This window comes from Saccoglossus kowalevskii, chromosome 14 (genome assembly GCF_978046115.1).
Source record: "Saccoglossus kowalevskii chromosome 14, keSacKowa6.1, whole genome shotgun sequence".
Lineage (NCBI taxonomy): Eukaryota > Metazoa > Hemichordata > Enteropneusta > Harrimaniidae > Saccoglossus > Saccoglossus kowalevskii.
Genome location: NC_140654.1, coordinates 6,088,933 through 6,106,550, shown reverse-complemented (window position 1 = coordinate 6,106,550; position 17,618 = coordinate 6,088,933). Strand labels below are relative to the sequence as shown.

Below are 17,618 nucleotides of genomic sequence, written 5' to 3'. Positions count from 1 at the left end.
TATTCGATCGAAACTGAGCCAGCCTAGCTTCCAGTCATCCCGAAAGAAAGAAAGAAATAGAAAAGCTGCCATTGGAATGCGAGCGATTGGAAAGGGACGGCGCGCTCTGGTGAAACTGTCAAGCTACTGGTATTAGGGGATACCTCGGGGGTTACCTCAACCAGTAACGGGTCCACCCTTTCGCCAGTATGTACGAGCTGCCTCCAGGAGACTTCGAAACTCGTGGCATGCTTGAACTAATAAGTTTACAAACACAACTGCCCAAAAATAAATACACTGTATTTGCAAACACTTCATTTTGTTGAAATTTAAATGTATTTGAGATATGAAGGAGCAGGACACAAAACAGGCCCAGGGGATCTGTTCACAGATAATTCTGACAAAGGTTCGTTTTGTGAAATTATTTATTTATGTATTCACTTCTCTTGATATCTAAGGATTTAGCAATGGCGAATTTATGTCGTTTGTCAAATCTGGAGGTACAACTATCACATTTTCTCTATGTGTAGCGATTCTTCTTCTGAAAAAGAGAAAGAAAGAAAAATGAAATATTTGACATGAATAGAATTGTCCCTCAATCATTGGGAAAACCTATAGAAAAATAAAATTATGCAAAATGTATTGGGGCGGGAACAATCAAGTCAATAAGGGTTAACCATGACAAAAAATATAATATTGATATGTATCTTGTTATTTTCATATTCCAATTCATTCCAACCTATAAAATCCGTCATTGACTAAAATTAAAAAAAAACTATATATTGTTTAATAGTCATTTTATTTATATGACTCATTTTCAAAGATCGTAGATAAGGAAACACAGATATACAGTAGGTTAATAATGGATGAAGATAGTGCAGAAGTCTTCCTGTCATTAGCTCATACTTACCCTTTCCCACATTGATATTCCCATAGACAAAATATAATAAGTAGAGTTGTAACTGTGAAATATATTAATGCCATTACAGATGCTGCCCAACTAAAACCATATGCTTGTTCCATAGCTCCACCCACTGTGGGACCAATAAAACTTCTACAATGGAAAGAAACATGAAGATGATACATTAAATTATAATAACTCATCATGGCCGAGCCCACGACCAATTAACCATTACAATAATGATTTGATACAAGATTTTTGTTTTTCTGGGTCATAAGATTTCTTTAAGAAAATTTTAAAATAGCAAGTGGAATGGTAATCTGTAATTTGGAAATACACCTCTATTGTTATGATTAGATGTAATATAATCACAGGATTGAAAGTGCCTACACTACGGTTTTCATCAAACCTGCCGCACAAATTCGAGCATTAATCACATTCCTGTTGCCAAATGATTTTATCACATTATCACTGTGACTTTCACTATTTCCATCAAATATTTTAGCACACCACACTGGGAGTTGAATAGATGGATAACTTGTGTGTTGAGCTAATATCAATTAATATTGCATGCCTGATGGTCTGGTAACATTTTTTTCATGGTGAGCTTCAATTGAAGCTTTGAGAAAATGCAATTTTACTAAACAATATTATTTATCATAATACCATTGTTTGAAAGATCATGAAACAAAGAACTCAAATGTTGAATTGGGAAGTTGAATGATTTGTTTTGCATGTTGGCAGAATGATTTTGGGGGATTGAGCCCATGGCAAAGAAAAAGCACAAAGACACGGGGAGAGATAAGGTAAACAAATTGCATAAACAAAAAATGTGCAATCAATGAAAACAGAACTCAGCTAGGTATTCTTAATATTACCATAGAAAAGATTTAGATTGTAAAATACAGAAATAGGCCAGCTCAATCATGGTAATTGTATTTTTATTGAATCATTCCTTTAAAAAATAATCAAAATCTCTGGTTCAGACATGAAATCTATCAGCTGGACAATCATTAGGCTAAGTATGCTGAGATGAATATGTGACACAAGGCATGTGTGATCGACCTCGATAATGACACAAACATCATAAATGCATAGCATGAATGTGAAAGTTGCAAAAATGCCATGCTGTATTTGCTACTATCTATCTACTATCAGGTACTATCTATACTACAATTAAACTACTCATAGATTACATAAATACAGTATGTAGTTTTAAAAATCAGCATCATTCTAATAGTATAGATCCACCATTTCAAAAGTGCTTGATTTTTGCTACCCACTCACAAATAAATGGTTTGGTTCATCAGGTCTCATAAAAAATAAAGAGTTTAAAATAAAATCATATCATCCCTTCCTGTTTGTAAAATAAAATGGATTACATTGATAGTGAGAATGTAGTAGGAAGCCTTTAACCATTTGAAATACTGTGAAAATCTTGGAGATTTTACAGTTGCTTGGTTCAAATATGGATATGAATGAGTCAATGATGGTAAGTAACACACCTACCCAAGAGAAAATAACCCGTTGAATACACCTGAGACTATTCCATAAGTAACAAAGTTATCCTGCATCCCATACCACCTAGAATTAAACAAAGACATGAAAGTTAGTTCTGGAGTACTTAATATAGTGGGGGGTCCAGATAAGAAGAAAGTAATCAATTTTGATTGTGTACTTGTCTTCCAAACACTCTTTGTCCTTAAGTTGTACTTACAGCGGATTCACATGTCACATTAGTGATATATTAGAAAGGTGTATTTAAATGAACCAACAGATCAATTCAACAAAATATTAATTAATGCAGCAGATAATTGCCTTAAAAAAGTAACCAATAAAAGAACAATAAATAATAAAAACTATAAACATCCAAAACAACAACAATGGTTTGATAAGTCGTGTTCTACACTAAAAAGGGAATTAATTAGTACCTCTAAGTTGCTAACAAAACAACCAACCAACCCGTATATCAAACACCAATATTATACTCTTAAAAAGCATTATACAAAACTTATAAAATATAAAAAAAGAGAATATAAAAACATGTTGGTGTCCAAACTTGAACATATGGACAGTGCCAACCAAAATGAGTACTGGTCTGTGCTGAAAAGCCTACGTAATCAAAAGACCAAAAATCAAGACACAACAATATCCGGAAAAAATTGGATTGATCATTTTTCAAAACTCTATAATAAAACAAACATTAAAAATCATGAGTTACAAAATAATCTTATAGAAAAAGAAATGCGACAAATTCCCAACCAATATCTAAACTCAAATATCACATACAAAGAAATTCTTAGCGCTGTTAGCAAACTAAAAAACAATAAATCAGCTGCTGATGACAGCATTGCCAATGAAATGTTGAAAACAAAAAATAAGTTGATGATAAGATGTTTACAGAAACTTTTCAACTGTATTCTAGATAGTGGAAAATTTCCTGCAACCTGGAAATCTACGATTCTTGTTCCACTACACAAATCAGGCGACAAATTAAATCTTGGTAATTATAGAGCTATTGCATTAACAGGTTGTCTCTCAAAACTATTTACTGGCATAATGAATCAAAGATTGACCACATACTTGGAAGAAAATAATTTATTTACCGACATGCAGTTTGGCTTTAGGAAAGACAGGAGAACGACAGACGCAATTTTCCTGTTAAAAACAGCAGTTGAAAAAACAATTTATAATAAAAATAAAAGCAGCAGTTCTGGAAGACGGTTATACACATGTTTTGTTGACTTTAGAAAGGCTTTCGACAGCATCTGGAGGGATGCACTCTTTCTGAAGTTACAAAACAGTGGTATCACGGGGAACTTTTATGAAATAATAAAATCTATGTATAAGGATATTAAATATAAAATTAAATTGTCAGAGGGTATAACTGATGGATTTCAGTCTACCTGTGGAGTTAAGCAAGGCTGCAATTTATCACCAACTTTATTTAACATTTTTCTGAACGATCTGCCAGAATTATTTGGGGATCAAATTGATAAACCAGTTCTAATGGGCGAGAAACCTATAAATTGCATCCAATATGCAGATGACCTTGCACTTATTTCAGAAACGGAAGACGGCCTACAAAGCTGTCTGAACAAATTAAATGACTATTGTATAAATTGGAATTTAGAAGTAAACGTAAAGAAAACTAAAGTCATGGTATTTAATTGCAGCAACAGACTGATTAAAAACATGAATTTTAAAATCAACAACCAAGACATAACAGCTGTTAGCGAGTTTTGCTATTTAGGGGCAATATTTACTCCAAATGGGAAATTTAAAACAAACTTATCTATGTTAAAAAATAAATCAATGAAGGCTCTTTTCAGCATCAGACAAACAGTCTTAAACCACAAAATAATTTCACCAGCACTTAGTTTGAAAATTTTCGACCAATTAATTTCACCTATACTCATGTATGGTGCAGAAATCTGGGCCAATGAAATCACAACTGACAGTAACAGTTTAGAGCAAGTTTGCAGTCATTTTTACAGGTTTATCCTAGGAGTGAGTAAAATGACGCCAATTAGTGGTTTGAAAGCAAAACTTGGTAGGTTACCAGTAAAATTAAAAATTAATTTGGCTCAAATTAAATACTGCCATAGACTATATAGTCTGCCAGATAATCACATTTTAAAATTAGCCCTGGATGAAATGATAAAAATTAATTCAAACTGGGTAAGGACTATTAATGCTACACTGGGACATGATCTAATTAAAATAAAAAATGATCACAATATGGAAAATTGGAATCAAATACTAAAAAAAGTAAAACTCAGACTATCTGAGTTTTATATTCAAAGATGGAGAGAAAAACTAAATTTCAGTGAAACCAATGAAAATAGGGGAACAAAACTGAGAACATACAAACTATTCAAAGTAAGCTATAATATGGAAAATTATTTGCAAAACATTTCAAATTTCAGCCTCAGGAAAATGCTTTCAAAATTCCGTCTGAGTGACCACAACTTAGAAATAGAATTAGGTATAAGAACAAAGCCCAAAATAGAATTAGAAAATAGACACTGTAATAAATGTAACACTAAAGCATTAGGAGATGAAAAACATTTCCTGCTATTTTGTACTGGCTATATAGAACAAAGAAAAAAACTGTTTGATGAGTGTTCAATAAATATTTACACAATGGATGTGAATTCCATATTTAAAAAGATTATGGAGAATAATATAGCTTTAGCAAAATACTTAAAGAGCACAATTTTTAAAACCACAGAAAGTAATTAATTTATTTTATTTTACTAACATTTTATTTTTATCTCTTATGTATTGTATGTATTTATGTTCCTTACCATACAAAAACCCTCTGAAGGTTTTTTTAGTAGTGTAATAAAGTTATTATTAACTTTTTGCAGGATATATTACACACACATCGTCTAATGATTGAGCTTTTCAAAATGTGTAATCATATGTATTGAGGAAACATTTGATAGTAATTGCATCACATAAGTTGCTTTTTTCAAACTTTCCAAGAATCCTATCTTCAATAATAAAGCCAGGGTTTCAAGCAGATGGTTTCCCAACTATATTGCCTATAATTCATTAAAGTATGTCTTGTTCTGCTCAGATGGCATTCCAACTATATTGCCTATAAGTCACTAAAGTATGTCCCATTCTGCCCAGATCACTCAGATGGCATTCCAACTATATTGCCAATAGTTCACAGAATTATCTCCCATCCATCCATGATCACTGAGATGGCTTGCCAGCTATATTGCCTATAATTCACTGACAAATGTCCTATCCTGCCTTGATCACTCAGATGGCTTACCAGCTACATTGCCTATAGTTCACAGAATTCTGTTCCATCCCACTCTGATCACTCAGACGACATCTGAAATATTCCCATCCTGCCCTTATCCCTCAGGGTAAATTTGTTGACGCCCCTCCCACTACTAGTCTCAGTTAACACGTGATATGATTCTGTATGGTTCATAATTTTATTTTATTTTACATACAATAGTGTGTTTTAAAACAAGTACTTGGTACATAAGGATGGCATTTTTTTAATACCTACCTGGCTGTACCAATCATATCTGTAAATGTGGGTACTAGTGCACAACCAACAGCCAAGCCAAGAAGAACCAGAGAAAATATAACCATCCATAGTTCACTGAAAAAAAATATTTTTAAGTTTAAGCACAGAATGATGTGCAAGAGGCATACCATAATATGTGTTGTATGTGTGCACTCTGGATTTGTCTAACAGCTTAATCCCCTTCCAGAAAATTAAGTCTAAACAAATGAGTGACAAACAATCAAGATGTACACCACAACGCCATATATCATAATGAAATGTTTTTTTGTTAATTAACCGCAAAACTCGTATCTGCCAATAAACTTTTGAAAATCAATGCTAGTCACTCTCTACAAAACCTTTGCTTTAATTGTTAGAATGAAAGAGGAACTATAATAAATATAATGATTTTAATATCTATAGTGTCACAATAGATTTAAGGTTAACTCATCCTGAAGAGAGCATTGTTGACTGAGGCGAATTCCTCTTCTTATCTTACGTTTTAACATTGAAGAGAGGTGTTGGTCCTAAATAGAGATATGCAGCACCACAGCCAATATTACCAATTATCATCAATAACTTAGGAATATTCTGTGTGAAAACAAAACAAATTTAAATAATGTCTCATCTCATCTGCTATTAATAAAATGTCAATATGTATCAAGCATCACCCTGATTCAATCAACTTATAATACATGTATACAAACTGTATTTATTAATTGTTAAATACTGAACATATATCTTGTTCTTGTGATATGAGGTATCACATAAATACTAAGTGTGCATAAATGCATAGGTCGAAGTAATCTTTCACTGCCTGAGTGCATACTTTGCGGTATTCTTGTGATAACCTTTTTATTATACATCTTTCTCCTGCTTGTAGTAATAATATAATGAGATGTTTTTCATTTTATGAGAGTAACAGGATTTTACAAAATAAATTTAAAAGGCAACTATTGAAATTGCATCACCAAGATGAACCTGTTAATACATGATATATTTTCAATATTAAATGGCCACACTGGGAAATCACAAAGTCATTGTTTCCAAGTACTGAGTACTTTAGTAGGTAAAAATAGATAAATGTAATAGTAAGTGCTCCACTGTCGTCCTGCTATATCTACTAATTTGATTAATTTTAATAATCTATATGTCTATGTTTTTTGAGCACATTTTTTTTGTTCCTGTGTGTTATATCTTTAATCTTTGAAGGGTGCCAAGAATACATTAAGATATCAGGTCTGTATGAGGGACAGGACAGAGGAAATAACACACAATGTTGCCAGTAAATAAGGGTTGGGGTATTTTCCCTCACGTACAGGTGTCATAGCGATCAAACCCGTGGTGTAACTCGCAGATTTAAGTTGCACCATGACATGATCGATGTGGTACCTGAGTGGTGAACAGTCTTTACAGCAGCGTTGCCAGTGTGGGGGGGGGGTGTATACTAAAACTGCCGCAAGCACTGTGGTATTATGACACTATGTACTGTATTTTTAGAAAACTTAATTGTAATTGTTGTGATAGTAAATATACGACAAATGCACAAATTAACCAACAAATAATAATAAATAATGTTCATATACTCAAAGCAGATGTAAAACTGCAGAAACATTTCACACAATGGTTGTTACCTTTTTATCTGTAATCCAACCCCAAAAGAATGCTGACAGTGTGTATGACCCTGCCATTATTAAAAACATCAGGCCAACTGTCGTAGAATTGAAGTTAAACTGCAAATAGAAAAGAGAAAATGGTACATATATGTTAATGTTGAAACCTTTACAAAAGATCTGCTTCTACATTATTTATTCAGAATTTATAAAAAAAAATAATGAGGCAGACTGGAAATTGATAGAAATGAATGAATAAATGAAATTTAATTTCACCAAAATGTAAAATTAAATGTATATAAATAAATAATGAATTCTACTAAGAGTACTTTTCTTTTTTTGTGAGGAATACAGATCTAGTTCATCAGAACTAGTCAGGTCCTGTATATATAATTTCATAGTTTATTCAAACAAATCTTCAAATAAAGAATGAAAAAGAACTATTACGTGTTTGATTAAATATAATTTATATAATTGTTTATTTTATAAGTTTATTTTATAGATAGGGGGGCAATTGTCGTCGTGCCGCATGTGTTCGATATTGTTCTCATGTAATGTACTTGTTTACACAAAATTCGTAAGCATGCTGCGATGACTTTGCCCAAATTTGATTAAATGGCTTTTACTACAAAAATGTAGCCTATAGGAATAGTATGGATGATTTTTTGATTTAATTTTTTTAATTTTTTAAAGGCATCAAGGCAAACTCCTGGGACATCAGGGCAACTGATTGGATTTCCTTGAATCTTGGAATATGATTTTATCACTATTGTTTACAAGTCTAGATGACATGGTTAAACTCTGGTGACCTTGCCCTTTGTTACATAATATTATTTCATTTATCATAGTAGTTTTAATATGAATATGCGTTGTCATATTTAATTTTGAATACAAACAAGTTTTAGCAGTGGAGCGGCAGTCTACAAAAAGTCCTTGATTGATGTAATTACCGGTATCTTACAAAAACATTGATGCCTAATTATTTCAAGGAACAGAATTTTCTGGTCAGGACGAAAAATTGTCATTGTTCTATTCATTCACCGCACAAATTGGGGCAAAATATTTGTTTGCAAGGGGTTTATTCATATAAAGATATAACCATATCTCCAAATTTGTTATTACATATGATGAAAATATCATAAGAGAAACACTTATGGTTGTTATGAATTAAGAGGAAATTTTTATAATTACTGGATTTATTTTCATTCTATGAAATTTGTTATCATGAATCCCTATGGAAATTATTCTAAAAATGAAACTTTTTGCATATTTTTAGGTTTTTCATTAAAAAAAATTCATACTAGAAAAAAATCCTGCAAAGTTGATGACATATGTCCAACTCAATAATTAAATAATACTCAAAAAATGTTGATAATTTTGTAACCCCCTTATTAAGTTGAATAGCTGTGATTAACCCGATTTTTGCACCTGATAATGTATGTAGTTTCTTTGAATCTGTTAATCTCAATGGAGTAAAATTTTTAATATTTTCAGCATATTCAACAGACATGAAATTTGATGAAACTGACAATAGTGTACACGTGTTAATGGTTACAATATGTTAAACATGTCAAGAGTTACCGGTACAATGATAAGATAAGATAAGATAACAGCTTTATTACAACCGTGTAGAAAATTTTACATTTCTAATTTGGTGTTTAAAATGTAATAAAGTTAATAATGAATAACTAAAAAAGTAAGTAGGCGAAAGTTGAATAAATAAAAAGTTAAATAAGTTAAATAAATGTGCACGGCAAAGCCTAAATATTTTATGACTCACCTGATTTAAATGCTTTGCTAGAGTCGGGTCTAGAAAACTCAACGCCACAGATCCCGCTAACACACAAAGTGATGTCATAATAACGGACGGTATTTTCAAAAATTCTGTCATTGAACCTGATTTAAGTGTACCTTCATCTGAAAAATTGAGAAGAACTTGTTGTGTTGTAGAGATCGAACGGCACGTTTATCCACCAAATATACCATGATAAAGATGGCAATATCTTATTTTAAATAAAAATACAAAAAGCAATTTACATTCTAGAACAAAATATAATACAATTGACAGCCAAATTTGAATAAAAGATCGTGATATTTGAGCTTGTTTCCATGGAAACAATGACTATAATAATTTTTGAGAGATAAACTATACTATAGTGGCCATTTTGAATTAAAAGTCAAAATGCACACAACAAAGACTCAAAATTCAGAGAAAAAAAACATTTTCACCAATTAAAGAATGCAAAATTACATGAAATTTCTGTGTGTCAGAAATTTTTAAATTACTTTTTTTAAATTCTGAGCCAAAACCTAAATAAAGGTATTTGCAACATTACTGTGTGATGACCATAAACTGGATTTTTACATTTTATATCTGAAGATGCTTGCAAATATGTGATACTCACCTTGCTGTCTTGGTAAAATATAAATATTGCAAAGAGTGATCACTATGGTGAAAATACCCAGCACTAAAAATGGCAAAGTAAAACCTCCAACCTGAGAAAAAAATAAGATAAAATACAGTAAACTGATCAAAAACTCAAAATACTTTGCAGTTTAAGAGACATCATCAAACCATGTGATCTAGAATTGTGGCAAACCATTTACAACTACTACATCATTAAAACATGTGAAGTAGAAATGTGAGATCATGTGAGATTAAAATGTGACATTATTGAACCATGTGAAGTTAAAATATGACCTCAAGACATGTGAAGTAGGAATGTGACATCATCAAATCATGTGAAGTTAAAATATTACATCATCAAACCATGTGCACTGGAAAAATGACATCAAATAAGTGAAGTTGAAATGTGACCTCAAGACATGTGAAGTAGGAATGTGACATCATCAAACCATGTGAAGTAGGAATGTGACATCATCAAACCATGTGAAGTAGAAATGTGACATCATCAAACTATGTGAAGTGGACATTATCAAACTGAATCTAAAATAAAACTATGTAGAACTGTGATATTGATATGTGCTACTATGATTACCTGATATAGATATCCTCCTATAAGGGGTCCAAGCATAAATCCTAACCCACTGAATATCTCCAAAACACCCTGAACAGATATAATTAAATAATTGGGGCACCATACATTTAGGTACACATACAAACATTATAAACCTTGCTGGCAGTACTAAGACTATTAATAGTGAATTTTTGTCCTCACAAAACACACATATTTTTAATGCTGAAAATATAACACTTAATACTATGTATGTGGGCAATCTCTAATTGTTAATAATGCACTGGTGTAGAATATTCCTGTTTTTTTAAAGCGGGGGAGTCATCACCTGCGCATACGTCAGATGGCCATAGCGTGTCATTGTTTACAAACAAGCGTCTACCCATGAGTCTTTGCGTTTTTTTGAGTGTGTTGTTATCGTTGTTTGGGACTCAATTCCTGCACGTGCGCTGGTGACGACTCTCCTGCTTTAAAACTGGCACAAAACTTTTTGTTAGAGTGTAGCCAAAATAGTGATCATCACTGTCTTCCAAAAAACCATGTGGTTCTGATTAAAATTATTGTAAAACTACAACGTTATTGACAGATTTTCGCAAGTAAATATCATGAAACAATTTTACATGGCATCACAATTTTGTCATTTTTACTTCACTGAAATTGAAGCGAATTACATTAATTAATAAGACATTAAAAATGCTACAATTGTACAAGTCCCATGTGACATATACAATGTGTGTATTATTTGTTTACATGGAATTTCAACACATGCTGTAGAACGACTTAAATTACTTACTAATGTTGTTGCAATGTTTTCTGGGAAAGTTTTCGCAATAATTGCAAAAGCTGCAGTCGCTGAAGCCGCTGACCCGACAGCTTCAATCGATCGTACTACAAAACAAAATACGATGAATTCCGTTCCCTTATCCAGTCTTATAAGAAACCTATAAAGACAAGTAAATAAATCAGGCAATGAAAATATATTAGCAATATACAATATTTGTCATATATCATGTACACCTTTAATTGATATTATCGTTGACTTACCCGTAAATTATGCAGCAAACTCCACATGTAAAAGAGCCTGCAATAAACATAAACTTTACACCAATTTTTGTGAGCTACAAAAAAAAAAAAAAAAATACTAATTAATACTACCGGTAACTAAATCTGATGATACAGATTTACATGTATCAACAATATTCCAGTGTCTAGTTACTTTCATGTATGAAATTCAATTTACAAACTTTTTAATTATAGATCAGTAATTTCCGGTTATTTATTGGGTGCAAAAATTTTTATTCATATTTTCTTATATGTTGGCAATCTACTCCACTAGGATTGTGTGTGTGTGACATTTTCATATGTTAACTTTTCTGTGATTTTTTGGTTGAGCCAAATTCATTCAAACTTGCCAGGAGGTCACACCTTTGCTCTAGTTTGGTCGTAAAATTGAAAAAAATTCCTGGCTCACCATTGCCATGGCAACAACCAAATGTACTAAATGTACGCACTTAATGTATCTCCTCCTACAAATCTTGGAATAAAAACTTCTGACATATCTCATTCTCGGCTTGAATGTAGGCTCAAAGTTATTATTTGTTTTTTGATACCATTTTTCATTACGGAGAAATTTGACCTCGAAGTTAGGGTAACTTTTCACACCTGCACTCTCGAAAGGTGTATAAACTTGAAAAGAAATAGTTCTGTCTTTCTGTTGCTATGACAATGGCTAAAAACGTTTTGGCCATATCCTTGTACAAATTTTTGAGTCAAAATCCAAGACATATCTTGTTTTAATTTTTTTTTCGAACGAGGCAATCGCCAATGAGCATACCTGCTTGTCTTATCTTATGTCGGCTCTTCATTTAAGTAATGTCCCCTTCTGGGAAAAACTCCATTAATTTCATGTAAATTGTGCAAAATACCACTATTACAAATGGTCATAAGCACAAAACAGTTGATGACAGAAAGATACGCAGACAAGCAACCTCATAAAAACCTGAACTTGAACCCAGAAAAAATGTTTCAACTATTTCTGTTCAAATTATTTCTTGTTATTTTTATATAAAAGATGCAAAATGGATGAAAACATATACCCCATACTGTAGACCAAATCATGATTCATGAACTAAAAAATGTTGCATTTGATTGCCATGTACTATAACAACCATATTATAGACATGTTTATTACAGATTTTGTTTGTTTATTGAACAAATACTCAGATGTGTGCTACAACGTTTTCAGGTCACAATAAATGTTCTTATTAGACTTCTAGCAACGAAAACAATCAGATTTACCGTTCCATTAAAAGTTGTATCAGCAGTCATTTGAACATTCAAATGTTCCATAATTTGGGGTAAACTTTGTCACCACTATTGATGTGTTCCATGTTATTAACGAGTAACGTTACTCATTCATTTGTTTACATTGGAAGCAGCACTATTAACCATGCATGATGGGAATTGAATCCTGGCATAGAACGTTCACACAACGCAAAATGTTTTTCTTTGTCATTTCGGGCTATAATCTTTCAATAACTTATTACTACAATAATACCACAAAGTATGCACTCACTGTACTGCCTTTGCACATACTTTGCGGTATTCTCGTGATAACCTCCCAATGTTTTCATCAATACACAGTATTAATAATGTTAAAAATGACATATTCTTGTCCATATTGCATCTTTAAAATTGTCAACAAAACTGTGCTTTCATTATGACTCTTGAAAACTACAGCTTTTAATTGTCTATTTTCCATTGATGCCTGTGAAGCCCTGAAACATGAATATTTATTGGCTTTAACCGATACTTACAAACTTTCCGAATACAGGTGAAGTTATGAACATAACCAAAGCGAAGCATCCAAATACTAGTCCCACTACAGAATCAGACATTCCCATTTTGTTAGCCTGCAATAAAATAGAATACTTGCTTCCTTAAAAATAGAATATATGTACCAAGATTGGGACTATAGGCTATGTGACCATAAGCTATCATAATGTCAATTTAAAGCAGTACTGTGAAACGATTTATTTTCACTGACGTTTCATTATTTTGATGTTTGGAGCATATTCACTGTGTTTTAATTTCACAAATTTTTCAAGGAAACAATTAGTTTTATTGTAATTTACATGTTCATGTAGATTTAATTTAGCAGATCTTACTTAAAACCCAGTGAATAATTAATACATTTACAGTATCTTGGCATCAACCTGACCCGTTTTAACACAAACATCTATGAAACTTAATTAGAGTTCTGCCAAATTTGCATACACTGATGAATAAAAATGAGCCAATGGATTTGACCACCCTATTGAGTTTGCGTCATATTCTCACAGGTAAACACGTTGGTATTATCAAAACCTTATCACTTGGTTAAGAGAAAATTTAATGAGAATCAATCCATAACATTTTGAGTATAAATGAAAAATCATTCTTAAATTTCTGTTTTCATGGCAACCAGACCGACATCTCCTTTAATATGTAATGGTTTGATTCCTTGTTAAGTTAACCTCTTCTGAAAATATACTGAGAATTTGCCACCATTTTGCTTAGTTATCCTGCTTACAGACAGACAGACAAATAAAAGCTAGCAAAAAATAGACTTCATGATGGAGGTGATAAAATTAGTATTATGTATGGGATAGACTATTGGTTTTAAGGGGGTGGCTTAAAAGATCAAGAGTGGGTTACATTTTCAACTACACCCTTCTTACACTCCTATAAAAACTGTATTTACATAAAGGGTCAGTTCCAGTAATCTCCCAATAATATTAGAACATTTTACTACTCACCTCCTCTGGAAAAAATGGAGCCAAAATACTATAGCTGACAAAATCTGAAAAATTTGCCAAGGATATGCTAAAAAGTGTCCACTTCTGATTTGCAGTAAAACTTGTTTTTGTTGGTTTGTGTGATTCACTGTTATCTCTCCCCTGATCTCTATCAATAGATCCATATGTTGTGTCTGTTGAGAGAATGTCTTCTTTTCTATGCTGTATGTTTCCCTGTGTTTTGTAATCTGCCATGATTATATCCAACTCTTGCTTCAGTAGTGAACTGTCTTTTGTGGTGTATTTTTTTTTTAAATGTTTACATTTCCGCAATTATCCCTTGTCAAATAAAACTCTTGAATATCCGAGTTACTTTGGACACACTTTACTGTAATAAAGAAAAACATCTATTCATTAATTTACACTGTATTTAACTTGTATATTTATTTAGAAATTATGCTTCAAGTTCATAGCTGAACAAAAACAATGGGTAGTAAGGCTCATTACCATGAATACAAGGTTTTCCAAACTTTTAATATGTTGTAGTTGGAATCACGGCTGGTGTCTCCAATTTTTTATTGACAGATATTGAAGTAGATTTTTGTCAAAATGTTTACATGACAAAATACCTGAATCCTTCAGGTGTACCTGATGGATTTGTATATATATTCATTACCTGGCCATTATACATCATCATCAATTGACCATAGATGCTAATGGCCAACGAGATCTTGTTAAAAATTAAAGAGGAAGAATATATTTTTTTTCATCAAATAGTGTTCCATTTCCTCCTGTCCTGTGTTGTATTCTAAAAATTATGGTTAAGTAGGTCAGGGAACAGTGGATATCATAATGAATAAGAATGAAACACTATTTTGTAGAAAAAAAAGTTAAATCCTACATTTCAGTAAAACAGATGAAATTCATCATATCTTACAAATGTTAATCAGATAAAAATGAACAAAACAAATTCACAATGATTTGTACCTTTTGAATACCAAAGTGACTGATATTAATGCTCGAAACTTTTAAAAAAAAAAAATTGGCCCTCAAATGGTGAGCACAACATAGCTATTTTTGCTAATACAAATTGTAGAATAAACTACAAATATACAACAAGAGACAGACACTGATAATCTATCTATCTATAGTTGTAATTTTTTATGGTTGTTATATTATAATTATTATTGGCACCACTAAGCCTGCACATTATCTGTATACTTTACTTTATTTTCGCTTGGAATTAATTTTTGCTACAGGAATGATTCAGTGAAAACAAAATGCAGCGAATATACTGTGGAATACTTTATTTTCGCTGGAATTAATTTTTGCTGAAAAGGCTTTTTGTATGGGATTTATTTTCACTGATTTTTGATCAGTTTAATGTGAAATATAGGAAGAAAAGTATATTAGCTGGATTTTATTTTCACGGAATTATCCCTCCAGCGAAAATAAATTCAAAGCAAAAATAAAGTAGTCTACAGTACCTTTTTTTCTATATTTTACATTCAACTCATCAAAAATCAGTGAAAATAGATTCCATACAAAACATCCAAAAAGTCTTTTCAGCAAAAATTAATTCCAGCTAAACTAAAGTATTTTACAGTATACTGTAAAATTCGTTATTTTAGGTCGGGTTAATTTTCGCTGAAAAGACATTTTCACTCCATGTATTTTGTATGAGTTGAATGTGAAATATAGCTGTATTATATATTCATTGATTCATTTTTTTCAGTGAAAATAGCAAAAAAATAAATTCCAGGTGAAAATAAAGTAATGTACAGTACTGTATTTGATATAATTGTACACATTTTCTAACATAAAATGACAGTGTCTATGATCAAAAAAAAGTTCATTTTTGAATGATAAATTTAAAAAATAATTTTGGTTCATTCGCTTCTCTCAAAGACATGCTTCTAACTAAGCAAATAAAGAATATAAAGAAGATGAGAGGACTTGAGTTCATATAATTCTCTGATAAGACCGGGCTTACCCACAGGCTTGGCTCCAAGTACCAGCATATGGCTATGTTCACTATTAGATGAGCTTAAAACACTTACCGTATAATGATAATATAATTTTTGATTGTCAAAACCAAATGGTAAAAAAATCTGTTTGTGTATCTAAGTAACCCTAAGTCCCAAAATGATATATCAGACAAAAAGCTGTATCAATTATCTTCTTCAAATTAAAAATATATGCAAATTAATTAATATTAACCATCATGTGGTCAGTCCTGTTTTTGGTTTTCCGTTACATTTGCATTTGATTGCTCTATACACGCACTGAGTGTGTGTTTGCCAAGACCCATACATATTGTGTGTATACAGTTGTGGCATGTTTGGGGATATACCCGTACCTTTGACAAATAGAGAAATGTCAGAATTTCACATCCAAAAGCAATGTAACACAGAACTGTATATGTGCTTTGTGTATTGTTATAAACACTGTTTTGAGTTTCAACATAAATATTTTGACCATACAAATATAAACTTTATCATTGTTGGGAAGTGTGTACAATGTTATTAGAGAATGTGAGTTGGCAATATTTGGTGTAAGATTGATGTAATATGTGAGACTTCGTGGAAACTAGGCTACAGTGTCTGCCAGATTGACCTGCTGATAGTTTGTGTATAGGAGTCCATGGTTCAGTGCAATTTGTCAACACAGAAGCAACGTACTAACATTACTATATCCAATACAATCTACAGTCATGATAAGAGGGTCTAGTATTTAGACTGCAGGATTTTGAGACATCATAAACACATACAAGTACAATAAAACATTTGGAAAGCACAAATTTCCTCCACCACCACGCTACCAGTTTTCAAATGGGTAACCTCCAATTTTAGTCACACGGTCAACTACTGTGATTTATCCATGAATTTAAATAATTCGGAGTACCCTGTAGAAGCAGTTTTGAAAAAATAAAAAAAAATGTAAAATATGTACAGAAACCTGAAGTAAGCAGAAAAGCATAAAATCTCAACTTTAAAAATGCATATCCTGTTAAATGGGTGAAAAAATAATCTGCATCAAAATTCTATATTCTATTATATTCCACGCATTATAGCATTGATTATTCGTGATCGTACTTGATGTAGATGAATGAATAAATAAATACCCCATTGACCAAAATAGCGACCGGAGACTTCAGTACTATTTACACAGAATGCAGGACTTACCTATGGAAATACCTCATTCCACGTCGGTTATTGTTGTGAAACAAACATAGTTGGACACTGACAAAAGCTGTACATGTAATTTCACAAGCAAAGCGCAATATTTACACAGCGATAAACCTATCTGTCATGACGTTGACAACTCTGTTGACCTTTG

At 32.0% G+C, this 17,618-nt stretch overlaps 1 protein-coding gene across 1 annotated transcript; it reads right to left on the bottom strand.

The window, feature by feature from the left end:
* Positions 1–386: 386 nt before the first annotated feature.
* LOC100367304 (MFS-type transporter SLC18B1-like) lies at positions 387–17,599 on the bottom strand. Its single transcript, XM_002732447.4, has 14 exons — positions 17,465–17,599; positions 14,301–14,667; positions 13,320–13,415; positions 11,548–11,621; positions 11,297–11,444; positions 10,528–10,596; positions 9,934–10,024; positions 9,309–9,445; positions 7,550–7,648; positions 6,415–6,506; positions 5,916–6,011; positions 2,390–2,464; positions 890–1,033; positions 387–520 (listed from the first exon to the last, which is right to left on the bottom strand). The coding sequence occupies exons 2-14, from the start codon at positions 14,532–14,534 to the stop codon at positions 433–435; spliced, it is 1,443 nt and encodes a 480-aa protein (XP_002732493.1). The 5' UTR covers positions 14,535–14,667; positions 17,465–17,599; the 3' UTR covers positions 387–432.
* Positions 17,600–17,618: the final 19 nt, after the last annotated feature.

Excerpts from the sequence above, each read along its gene's own strand:
- LOC100367304 (XM_002732447.4), bottom strand. The coding sequence starts at position 14,534 with ATGGCAGATTACAAAACACAGGGAAACATACAGCATAGAAAAGAAGAC. Across the intron at positions 13,416-14,300 it reads CTCCATTTTTTCCAGAGGAG|GCTAACAAAATGGGAATGTC; the intron begins GTGAGTAGTAAA and ends ATTTTATTGCAG. Across the intron at positions 7,649-9,308 it reads TAGCAAAGCATTTAAATCAG|TTTAACTTCAATTCTACGAC; the intron begins GTGAGTCATAAA and ends TTCTATTTGCAG.